Genomic DNA, 13517 nt, shown 5'->3' with positions numbered 1-13517 from the left:
CAGGGGAGGAGCGACAGAACCGACCTGCAGCACCAAGCAGAGCTCCTGCAGTCAGTCTGATGGCAGAGGAGGCACTGCAGCTCCTCACCATGTCCTCCTTCATCTCTGTCTGCCTCCTGCTTCCAAACCTCCTGCTGATGTGCTCCTCGCGTAAGTACCAAACTTTGACCAGCAGATCTGTTCCTGTGGTTCCAGCTGTGACTCCTTTGGACAAACCCACTTCACACAGTTGTTCTGGTGCTGCTGCGTCTCTCTGCAGAGTCCTGATGTGGAAACAGTTTTGGATTTCCTTTAACTGCAACCAGAGAACTGACTCATAGTTAGAATAAGTCAAAGGGGACTTTGATCCTGACATGTGCATTTTAAGTGCAGCTTACAAACACATTTAAACTGTGTTTCAGATTCATCACTATAAATGCTTTTCTCTCACTTTTTCACAGTACTTAGATTGATAACCGTAATGTTTCTTACTAAAACATTTTTATACAACACAAGTTCTTGTTTGTCATTTGAGTTTAAAAGGGTGCATGTGTGCATGGGTTTTAAACTGAACACACCAGAAAGACCTTTTTTTTGTTGTTTTAACTTAAAAGAGTTAGTGTCTGTCTTAAAATTTTAAGTTGACTGAATTTCTAAAGACAAGGTGAATGAGTGTGAAAGTTACTTCAAATTGAGTCAACTTTAAAAAATGAAGGTAACACAGATACTATGTTTTTAATTTAAAGTAGCTTTTAAAAAACAACCTTTAATTAGTTAAATATTTCATTAGAATTTTTTAGTAAATGCTGAATAACCTGTTTCACCATTTTTGCTACATATTTAAAATCAATAGCTAAATATTTAATTGCATCAAGCTAAATATTTAGCTACTGATTTGTAAAAAGTTATTTAGCATTTAATAAAATGTTGTTTAGACACGTGTGTAATTATTTAGTTAAATGTTCATCTAAATATTTAGCAGCACATTTAGTAAATTGTTACTTAATTGTTTTTCTAAATACTTAAATTAACTCTCTGTGTGTGTGTGTGTGTGTGTGTGTGTGTGTGTGTGTGTGTGTGTGTGTGTGTGTGTGTGTGTGTGTGTGTGTGTGTGTGTGTGTGTGTGTGTGTGTGTGTGTGTGTGTGTGTGTGTGTGTGTGTGTGTTTTTCTTTGTACTGGACCAGAATAAGAACTAATAACCTCAACTCAACTCAACCTTTATTTCTAAAGCACATTTAAAACGACAGTAGTTGACCAAAGTGCTGTACATAATTAAAAATGGGCACCAAGTTACCCCTGATCGTAAATAAATGAATTAAAAATAACAATAAAATTACAACAGGGAATAAAACAGATAAAAATCAAAGTAAAATAAAGAGTAAAAAGTATTAGGATTTAATTGAATTTAATTTATATAACACCAAATCACGACAAAGCTGCCTCGGGTGCAATGCACAAGTAAGGTCTAATCTTACCAACCCTGAGAGCAAGAACACAGAGGACAGTGGGAAGGAAAAAAATTCCCCCTGAGGAAGAAACCTCAAGCAGACCAGACTCACGGATGGAGCCGGTTTGATAGACAGTGGATGGAGGAAATGCAAACTGTGCAGTGAATCATTACCTCTGAGAGCTCATTGAGGGCAGCTGCTGTAGGAGACACTCTGGTTCAAAGGTCAGTCCTCACTTAGGACACGTCTCTTTGTAGTTTTTGTCCACATGAGGCTGGAAACCGTGCTTTTGTTCTAAAGCTCGTCCAACTGCCAGCTGGAGCCCAGCTAATAAAACTCAAGGCACGAGGCCTCGTATCTCTGCAGGAGAAGCAATGGCACGCTGCTGATGCTCACAGGGCCCGCGGGCTTTCTCACGGGCACCAATCAGAAGGGCAAAATGTTTAAAACAAATCTGCAAGGAGCCCTGATGTGGAAAATCATTGGAGGGTTTTTATCAACAGACCACGGTGACCTTTCTGACGGATCCCGCTGAGGCGTCATAAATCCAGTTCGGCAGCGGGTCATTAAAGAAGTGCTGCTCAGCGTCTCGTTGTGCAGAGTCCAAAGACATTTGTTCTCGTGATCTTTGTGCAAATGTTGCACTTTAAATTCATTCTGCAACTCTTATGTATTGTTCTCGGTGCTAGAAATGTATTCTGTTTGCTTTTTAATTTTCAAGTCATTCTGAGTTAAACGGTGAAAGTTTGGCAAAAACCTGAAACATAAACAGGATGTCAAACCTGTAACAGCCTTTTAGATCCGCTCTGTGGATTCAATCACGATTCATTTCATGTCTTAATCGACATATTTTACTGCTGTTTAGTCCAAACTTTGTGTCCTTCAGGAATTTCTTTGGTCACCTCATAATAACATTATATATGATTAACTAAAGCACACACACACACACACACACACACACACATATATATACCCGCTTACTCCAGTAAAGGGTTACGGGGAGCCGGCGTCTGTCTCAGCAGTGAGGAGGTGTGTACCCCCACCCCAGGGTCACAAACAGACGGACAAACTCATTCACACACACCTACACTCAGTTTACCGTCACCTGCATGTCTTTGGAAGTGGGAGGAAGCTGAACATGCAAACTCCACACAGAAAGGTTCCAGGTGGGAGGCGACCCCACGACCTTCTTGCTGTGCTATGAAGTATGAAGCATGTGCATGTGCACATGGGTTGTAAATTACCCATGAACAAAATACATTGCAGTTATTCTGAAGATTATACTGAACATGTTGACAGAAAAAAATTACAAAAGTTGGTGGCCAGTTTTGACCTTGTGCAAAAAAAAAAAAGTTATTTTATTTACTGTTTTTATGATGAGGGATTTTTTAATCTGGTTCCTGTTGTGTTTTGTGCTGTAGTGTATGTTCCCGTGTAAGGTGTGTGGCTCTAACAACAGTTTCTTATGCGCACACATTGGAAAACTGTTTTTCAGAGTTAAATTTGAATCTGTGACAGAACAGTAATGTCAAGCATCAACACTAGTATTCCTAGTGTTCACAGGAGTTGCTCATAGTCCTTTGGTATTTTAAAGAGTGGATTTTATTTAAGTTATCTTAAAATGTGGCTTTTCTGGAGAATGGAAATCTCAAAGTAGATTCAGCAGAAATAATGGAGAGAATCACAGCCACAGCTTGGAGCTATGCTTTGTATAATGTTTAAAACATTGTGTTTTGGATTGCTTTGTACCATATTATTAGAAAAAACAAAAAAAAAAAAAATAAGTGTGAATTGAGAATCTCAACAAAAAACTCAGATGTAGACGTAACACTCTGCATTTTAGTTTAATTTCTAAGTATCTGGACTTCAGAGTTTGATGTTTCTACACCACAGCCTGGTTATAAAACATCTCAAGATAAATAAAAATGTCAAAAAAAGCTGTGCATGTCTGAGAAATGTCAGCCATATATTGTGGCATCATCAGCTTTAAATTATTGAAATTATTGAATTATTATTAAAATTATTGAATTATTAAAAAAAATAAGTCTGTGAATTGAGAAGCTCAACAAAAAACTCAGATGTAGACGTAACACTCTGCATTTTAGTTTAATTTCTAAGTATCTGGACTTCAGAGTTGGATGTTTCTACACCACAGCCTGGTTATAAAACATCTCAAAATAAATAAAAATGTCAAAAAAGCTGTGCATGTCTGAGAAATGTCAGCCATATATTGTGGCATCGTCAAGTTTAAATTATTGAAATGAATAATATTTAGTCATAGTGGTTAATTACACGGCACAACAAATCAGTACACTGATGCTGCAGTAATGAAGGCATTAAATCCCAGAAACACCTCAGACTGTTTTACTCTGAGGGCTGGAAGCAACACAAATTAAAGGACAAAAATAGAGGTGATAAAAATGCAGCATTAAAAAATCGATGTGGAAAAAAAAAGAGGAGCATCGTAATTTCATTCATTTAAAGCCAGTTTGATTAAAACAGTTGTGATATAATGAAAACAGCTGAAATTCATAATTTTCTTTCATTGATCATTTATCAGTCACAGACAATAGAGCAATAACACCAGGGCCAACTCCAGCCCCGAGCCTGGGGCCTCTTACAAATTATAATAATTAAAAATTAGGAGCCTTGAAAAAAAAATGATTTGCCAGAATCATGATTCTTATGCTTAATGATTCAAAATCGATTCAAAATGTTCAAAAATCAATTCTGTTAAAAATAACATCTGTTTTATTTCAGTGAGTTGCTTCTGTTCCTCTTTCCTGCTGCTGAGGAGGAGTCAGTGTGTGCAGACTAAAAGCACACTGCAGCTGCAGCCTGCATCCTTCTGTTTGAAACCTTTGGGAAAAAAATGGAATTTGTTTGCTTACTTGTTTCTTCCAAACTACAACCCCTGGCAAAATTATGGAATCACCAGCCTCAGAGGATGTTCATTCAGTTGTTTAATTTTGTAGAAAAAAAGCAGATGACAGACATGACACAAAACTAAAGTCATTTCAAATGGCAACTTTCTGGCTTTAAGAAACACTATAAGAAATCAAGAAAAAAAGATTGTGGCAGTCAGTAACGGTTACTTTTTTAGACCAAGCAGAGGAAAAAAATATGGAATCACTCAAATCTGAGGAAAAAATTATGGAATCACCCTGTAAATTTTCATCCCCCAAATTAACACCTGCATCAAATCAGATCTGCTCATTGACATTGACCCTATGCTATGACATTGACCCTATGTGTCTTTTTGCAAGGAATGTTTTTGCAGTTTTTGCTCTATGGCAAGATGCATTATCATCTTGAAAAATGATTTCATCATCCCCAAACTGTTGTGTGGGCCGCTGAAGAGGAGGTACTGCTGGCCCACCACCACCAGAGGGCGCCCTGCCTGGAGTGCGGGCTCCAGGCACCAGAGGGCGCCGCCGCCCCACAGGAGCAGCCTCGGTAACAGCTGTCACCCATCACCTGAGACAGCTGACGGCAATTATCACTGGGGTATATCAGCAGGACGGCATCTCCACCTCATCGCCGAGATATCGTTTCTACCGGAGAGGTAACTTATCGAAGCATACAGAGTACATATTCTTGACTGAGCTAGTTTATTGGATTACTGTTCCAACGAGAGGTGGAGGTACCTTTCCTGCCGTTCGGAGTTCTGGGTGCAAACGCGCCCCCATCTAACTGTTCTTTTTCCCTCGCCAGCAGTACCAGGTCCGACACGCGGAGGCAGTGGCCACCTGGGAGTTCGGGACTTGGCGGCTCCAGTATTCCCGGGGTCCTGTGGCGGAGGAAGCCGTGTGGTTCCGGTCTTACCTTGGAGAGGCGTCTCCTATCTTCGAGCCTGCCCACACGACACTTTTGTGTATTGACTGTTGTCCATTTCTGTAATTGGTTGTATTCGTTGTGCACATTCACAACAGTAAAGCGTTGTTATTTTGACTTACTCCATTGTCCGTTCATTTGCGCCCCCTGTTGTGGGTCCGTGTTCCTACACTTTCCCAACACAAACATCCTTTCAATTGTCCAAAATATCAACATAAACTTGTGCATTTATTGATGATGTAATGACAGCCATCTCCCCAGTGCCTTTACCTGACATGCAGCCCCATATCATCAATGACTGTGGAAATTTACATGTTCTCTTCAGGCAGTCATCTTTATAAATCTCATTGGAAAGGCACCAAACAAAAGTTCCAGCATCATCACCTTGCCCAATGCAGATTCGAGATTCATCACTGAATATGACTTTTATCCAGTCATCCACAGTCCACAATTGCTTTTCCTTAGCCCATTGTAACCTTGTTTTTTTCTGTTTAGGTGTTAATGATGCCTTTCGTTTAGCTTTTCTGTATGTAAATCCCATTTCCTTTAGGCGGTTTCTTACAGTTCGGTCACAGACGTTGACTCCAGTTTCCTCCCATTCGTTCCTCATTTGTTTTGTTGTACATTTTTTGATTTTTGAGACATATTGCTTTAAGTTTTCTGTCTTGACGCTTTGATGTCTTCCTTGGTCTACCAGTATGTTTGCCTTTAACAACCTTCCCATGTTGTTTGTATTTGGTCCAGAGTTTAGACACAGCTGACTGTGAACAACCAACATCTTTTGCAACATTGCGTGATGATTTACTCTCTTTTAAGAGTTTGATAATCCTCTCCTTTGTTTCAATTGACATCTCTCGTGTTGGAACCATGATTCATGTCAGTCCACTTGGTGCAACAGCTCTCCAAGGTGTGTTCACTCCTTTTTAGATGTAGACTAACGAGCAGATCTGATATGATGCAGGTGTTAGTTTTGGGGATGAAAATTTACAGGGTGATTCCATAATTTTTTCCTCAGAACTGAGTGATTCCATATTTTTTTCCTCTGCTTGGTCTAAAAAAGTAACCGTTACTGACTGCCACAATCTTTTTTTCTTGATTTCTTATAGTGTTTCTTAAAGCCAGAAAGTTGCCATTTGAAATTACTTTAGTTTTGTGTCATGTCTGTGATCTGCTTTTTTTCTACAAAATTAAACAACTGAATGAACATCCTCCGAGGCCGGTGATTCCATCATTTTTGCCAGGGGTTGTAGTAACATAAAAGCCAAAGTGCACAGATCCATATTTGTGCATCAGGTCAGCCCACGCTGCACCTGCATTTAGACCACACTTGGGCATTTTACGGCCCGCGAGCCACATCTGGCCCTTTGGCTGACTCAGACCGGCCCGCAAATACCTGGAATTAGAGAATATTTTTTTTGTTTTGTTTTTTTTTACCAAGGTAGTGTTGTGTGTGACCTTCATCCACTTCCCAAGCCGTTTATGTTTGCGTGTGCGTGTCCTCCGGAGTATAGCAGAGGCTGGCACGGAGCGATCGCATGGCGCCATCGTGTAATGCACATAATGTTTCATATGAATTGGTGTAAGATTTCCCGGATGGGACGTTCGCCACATAGAAACACTGCTTACGATGATTTTAATCTGTACAGAGTGATTATTTATAACTTGCACAAAAATTAAGCAAACTTTAAATTGACAAAATATTGAAGGCGGTCTGGTGGGACACATCGTGCGACTAACAATAATAATAAACAGGGTGCACGTAACTGGTACTCATGGTGCTTGTGCATGCTAAAAATAAATTATGCATAGCAGAAAACACGAGGGAAGCACTTCATAAGAGGAAAGCAATGACAGATTGGAGGAAAGGTGTTTCCTCTGCTGTGCATCAATGGTGTTTAGCACACACAAGCATAATGAGTACCAGTTATGTGCACCCCGACAATGAAAACCTCACAAATCAAAGATTTTTACAGTTTTACATTAAAAAAAATCTGTGGCTAATTAATGTTATTTCCATATTAAACAAGCATACGATGCAAAGGTCCACTGGTTCACACAACAGAATCACTAAATAACAATATTTCCGTTACTGTTATGTTTTCATCTGAAAATCACTTTATAGACAGGTGCATCTATAATAAAAAGTTTTTAACAGGTGTTTTGACCCGTGTGTGATGGTCAGCAGAACAGAAAATGAACAGCTTTGATCATCACAGCCTCAGAGCTGTTACGATGATCTGAGCTGCAGATGCTCCAAAATGATTGATTTTTGCAAACTCATGGTGCCATTAGTTATTTATTGTATTCAGGTTTAGTTTTGGCACCATATAAAAAAAATTTCTGTCCTGGCAGAGGTTCTCATTGGCGTATTTCTGTCAGTATTGTGCAAGCCATCATGGAACACTATCACACCAATGGAGACAATGGAACAAAGCATCCAGAAAGTATTCACAGCACTTCACTTTTTCCACATTTTGTTATGTTACCAACTTATTCCAGGAAGGATGAAATTCTTTTTCCCCCTTTAAATTCTACTCACAGTACCCCATAATGACAATGTGAAGTTTTTTTTTATTTTTGCGAATTTATTAAAAATAAAAAAAACCCTAAGAAATCACATGTACATAAGTATTCACAGCCTTTGCCATGAAGATCAAAATTGAGCTCAGGTGCCTCCTGTTTCCACTGATCATCCTTGAGATGTTTCTACAGTTTAACTGGAGTCCACCTGGGGTAAATTCAGTTGATTGGACATGATTTGGAAAGACACACACCTGTCTACATATAAGGTCCCACAGTTGACAATCAGAGCACAAACCAAGCATGAAGTCAAAGGAATTGTCTGTAGACCTCAGAGACAGGATTGTCTGGAGGCACAAATATGGGGAAGGGAACAGAAACATTTCTGCTGCTTTGAAGGTTTCAATGAGCACAGTGGCCTCCATCATCCGTAAATGGAAGAAGTTCAGATCCATCAGGACTCTTCCTAGAGCTGGCCGCCCATCTAAACTGAGTGATCGGGGGAGGACTTTAGTCAGGCAGGTGACCAAGAACCCATGATGATCACTCTGTCAGAGCTCCAGCTTTCCTCTGTGGAGAGAGGAAAACCCTTCAGAAGGACAACCATCTCTGCAGCAAACCACCAATCAGGCCTGTGTGGTAGAAGGAAAGAGACAATGACCCTAAGCACACAGCCAAGATATCAAAGGAGTGACTTCAGGACAACTCTGTGAATGTTCTTGAGTGGCCCAGCCAGAGCCCAGACCTGAATCCAATTGAACATCTCTGGAGAGATCTGAAAATGGCTGTGTACTGACGCTACCCATCCAGTCTGATGGAGCGTGAGAGGTGCTGCAAGAAGAAATGGGCCAAACTGCCCAAAGATAGGTGCACCAAGGTTGTGGCATCATATTCAAGAAGACTTGAGACTGTAATTGCTGCCAAAGGTGCATCAACAAAGTATTGAGCAAAGGCTGTGAATACTTACGTGCATGCAATTCCTTAGTCTTTTATTTTTAATAAATTTGCAAAAAAAAAAAAAAAGCCATGTTGTCATTATGGGGTGTTGTGAGTAGAATTTTGAGGAAAAATATGAATTTCATCCATTTTGGAGTAAGGCTGTAACATAACAAAGTGTGGGAAAAGTGAAGTGCTGTGAATACTTTCTGGAAGCTCTGTACCTCTGCATCGGCCACTCCTAACCCTCATACATGCACACGCACAACACCACAAAAGAATGAAAGTGATTCATACCCATGTATGTTTTTGTCAAAAAAAAAATCTATAACACATACATAACTTTAATTACTCCGTCTGCCTTTTTTGTTCTTTGCTTCATCCAAAGAAAACAGCATTCTTAGTGAGATATTATGTCTCTATGTAATGTGTGTACTTGAATTTTAACATCAGAGCAAAGAAAAATCTTGCAACACCCCTATGTGATCGCCGGTGACTCAGAGATTTCCTGATGCCAAGTTAGAAACCAGGGTTTTGAAGTCTGCATGTTACTGACAGATTCTACAGTGAGTTATTTCACTGAAGAGTCATCTATAGCTGCAGTGATGATGACCAGAAGAAGTATTTGCAGGTCCAGTTGACGCACACTCGCTTCCTGGTGGGTTGGGCTGGACTATCCATGAACTGGAGGGTCAGTGAACCAATGCCTGAATTCTCCCGTCTGTGAGGAGAAGCAGTATTAAACAAAAGCTTGTCTTTGTCCAGAGCTGGGCTCAGAACTTTGCATGGCAGCTCCTTGTATTCCAGGACTGTTCTAAGTTGCGTTTGGGTTCAAATGTCTGTAAACACATTTCATCATCATTAAAAGTGAAGCTTGACTTGATGTAAAGAAGAGGAACAAAGGTCCTGCTGGTCTTCAGCGGAGTTTGACATGTGCCTTTGTTCTTCTTTCCCACACAGAGGTGGCAGTGATCTTTCCACAGGATCCCGTCCTGCGTATCGGCTCCAGTCTGGCAGCCACATGCACGTTGAGCCCTGAGCTCGGCCTCCACGCCAGCACACTCTACTGGACCCTTAATGGGAAGCGTCTGGCCATCAGCGGGTACAACGTGGTGAGCCCCAACGTCCTCAGGGTCACCCTGCACCACCTCAACGGCTCCCGGCAGCAGTCCGGAGACAACCTGGTGTGCCACAGCGCCGACGGCCACGTGCTGGCTGGATCTTGTCTTTATGTAGGCAGTGAGTGACACACACACACACACACACACACACGCACACACACACACACACACACACACACACACACACACACACACACACACACACACACACACACACACACACACACCTGTGTGTAAAGACCTCCTGTGTCCCTGAGGTCACTTCTTGGGCATCTGAGCTCAGATTTGAAGATTTTATTAACATTTAAAGACTGAACATTATCGTGCCTTTTTTTATCTCACAGAACTGATTGAACATTTTAAAACCCTCTGAGGTGAAAGTTGAACAAGAAGTCAGCAGGCGTCGATCCCTTTTCTTGTCATGCGCATTTTTTTAATTGAGACTTAAAACATACGTTATATTCTTTCTTAGTTACAACTAGTTATACAATTAATATCTTAAATTATTTTATTCCTTTTAGGGGTTATAATCATGTACAATCAAACAATGTAATACTTTAAATTTTATCATTTCATTTTCATGTTGTATCCTGCATCTATTTGTGTGTTTTATTGTTTGTAATGTCTTGAATTTGTAAAGTGCGTCGTGCCGTGCGGTGGGACCCACGACTCTACTTTATCACACAAACCTCAGTTATTATCAGTGGCTGGATATTTGTGAAGCACTTTGTGACAATTGATTTGCAGGTGCTGTACAAAATATATGACTACATAATAACAACAATGACATTTGTATTATAGTAGAATGCATCTGAAATAGCTACATACAGCAGATATTAAATTAGTAGCTTCATATGCTGCATTTTACAATATTTAATAAAGAGAGTTACAGTCAAGAATCAGCACACTGTAAAAAATTATCTCATGAGCTTTTAAAAGCATTTCCACTGATCCATTATCATTTTTTTTACTCGTTTGCACTTTTCAGTTTTCCTATATTTAATTGCAAAATAAACATTTTTTCTTTATACAACTGTGAGTTATAATAAAAATTTTAAGTAAATAATTATCAGGCTGGATGGTCAGCAATTGCAGGACACAAATGCACAGCTCAAACAAACAGCTCTGGTTTTTAGAAGGCTTTACTGAGAGGGATAGCAGAGGTCGGTACACGAATAAGCAGTCAAAGATAAGCAGCAGCACAAAAAACATCAGGCAAACGGCGAGGTCAAGGTCAGGAACACACAAGAAGGCAGGCAGGACAAAGAACACAGGAACAGAGCTGGAAGGAAGACACAATAAACACACCCAGTGAGCTTATATAACCCCAGGTGGTAATCAGCAAATCAGGAACAAGTGTGTATGGAAAGCACCAGAACAAGGGCGTGGCCAGAGAGAGAGAGAGAAAAACACCCATCACCAAGAACCAAGAGAAGCAGAGACAGACAGACCCAAGCAGAAAAACCCAGCAAGAGAATAAACATACCAAAACCAAAGAAATGCAAAAATGACCCACAGATCAAATAAAACAGAAAAACAAACAAAACTCAAACCCCGACAATAATACTTTTATGTCATTTAAATTATTTCAAAATAAAGCTATAGTTAATAGGTTTATGGTATTGTCTAATAATGCTTAAAAAGATTTTCAGCATAAAGAATATGTGCGTATCACTAATTTATATATATAAAAAAGTCTTTGTAGATTAGAAATGTTTCAAAAAGCCAATTTTAATAAAAGTTAAATTTTAAACTTCGAAGGTGGCATGTTATAATTTAGGATTATTTGGTAAATTGATTACAATTGATACATTTCTCACATAGAAACTGCACACATTTATACATACATGGATTCCTTTTCTGTACCCACTTATTCCAATTAAGGGATGAGTAAGAGCTGGAACATAGTCCAGCAGTCACTGGGCAAGAGGCAGGTTCACTCTGGACAGGACGCCAGTCTGTCACAGGGTCACATACACACGGTCAATTTAAAGTCACCAGTTCACCAAACCTGCATGTCTGTGAAAGTGGGAGGAAACTGGCACCCACATGAACACGGGAAGAACATGCAAACTGCACACAGAGAGGACCAGACAGGAAGTGATCCTTCTAACTGTTAGTCAACAGTGATAACTGCTAAGACAACTACCATCCCATCCCATGCATCATGGCATCACCAAGAGTCAATTAATCTGTGACGTTATCACCAAATGTGGGGTGACTGCGGAGCGGGGGGTGTCTTTTGTGATGCAACATGCAAAAACAGTAAGACTGTGCACAGTGAGATGTCACAAAAAAATAAAAAATAAAAAATAAATATATATATATATATATATATATATATATATATATATATATATATATATATATATATATATATATATATATATATATATATGTCACAAAAGACACCCCCCGCTCCGCAGTCACCCCACATTTGGTGATTAAATAATTCACAATCTGTAATGATAATTTACAATAGAAAGGAGACAAGCAGTGAAGTGAGCTTGTTTCAGTTGTGTCAGTTTCCCTGTTCAAGAGTCCAACCCCCTTTTTTTTTATTCTTTTTGGGCTGTTTATTGTTTTTTTTAACATTTCAAGAACACCTTATAAACATTTGCACTACATATTTTCAGATATTACACATAACGCAGTAGTAAATTAGTAAATTAATCAAATAAACATTCATGGAAACGCATCTAAAACAAATGTTAAATAATATTAAATGAAAAAAAGAAACTGTTTATTTCATTACTTTATTTCATGTGTTTTTACAGATACAATCCCATGGAACTAATTAATACTAATGAACTATTGCCCCTTTTGCTTTCTGAGGTATCACTGTGGCCTGATACCTCCAGGCTCATCCAAATCTATCATCTTTAACACGGGCCTCATGTTTAAATATCTTCTCCCATAATAATTTGTGTTCTTTCATGTGATTGGCTCGGTCTCTGTGTATCAATATTTACATGAGAACACTGAATCAGATTTTGATTCATTTGTTTGTGCACACTGGGACGATAGCAGGGAAGAAGTGATGAGATGTTGGGACCAGTCACCAATCAAGGTCAGAGGTAAAGGTCAAATAGTGGAACAGGGTTACTTTCATGGAAATGATTTCAGTTGTTTTATTGTTTTGTAAAGTTGACCGTTTTAAAGCCTGTGTAACATTGTCTCCACATGCTGATACTCTGAACTTTGGCTGCAGCATCACTGTGCTCTCTGAGGGATTTTCACCAACTTATTTCTTTTTAATTACTAAATTTCAAATTTGGTCTTTTCCTGACAAACTAATGAAGACACAACATCAACAACCACATTTATACAGAAACACTGAGGTGCCTCAGATGTTTGCACGTTGGGATTATCCCGTCCTAACGGTTCTTGCTCCTCTGGTAGGAACAGTTTGGCAGCTTTGTCTCAACTCATGAAGCACATAAATGACTGACTGGGGCCTCTTTTGGACCAAACAGCCATTCCAGCCTTTACACCAAGACATTTATGAGACTTTAATCACCCAACATGTGCTGTGAACTTTTTCATTTCCCACCGTACTTCAGAGGCTTTTTAAACACGCTGTCTTTATGTCACGCACTAATAATATTTTATCCAGTCTGAGCTACTCTCGATGCTCACACTGGACAGATGTTAGCAAATGACAAACTGCACTTAGGC

At 39.5% G+C, this 13517-nt stretch overlaps 1 protein-coding gene across 2 annotated transcripts in view; it reads left to right on the top strand.

Annotated features, from left to right (window-relative positions):
* Positions 1-13517, top strand: part of crlf1b (cytokine receptor-like factor 1b) — a 39874-nt gene continuing 26357 nt past the window's right edge. For both annotated transcript variants that reach the window (XM_034180211.1, XM_034180212.1), the window contains exons 1-2: positions 1-150; positions 9679-9957. In XM_034180211.1, coding sequence (XP_034036102.1) covers positions 60-150; positions 9679-9957 — 370 coding nt within the window. In that variant the 5' untranslated portion in view covers positions 1-59. The remainder of the gene's footprint in view (positions 151-9678; positions 9958-13517) is intronic.

The sequence above is a fragment of the Thalassophryne amazonica genome, chromosome 10, assembly GCF_902500255.1.
Source record: "Thalassophryne amazonica chromosome 10, fThaAma1.1, whole genome shotgun sequence".
NCBI classification, from domain to species: Eukaryota; Metazoa; Chordata; class Actinopteri; order Batrachoidiformes; family Batrachoididae; genus Thalassophryne; species Thalassophryne amazonica.
Note: the sequence above shows the minus strand (reverse complement) of the source record. Positions and strands in the feature narration are given on the sequence as shown.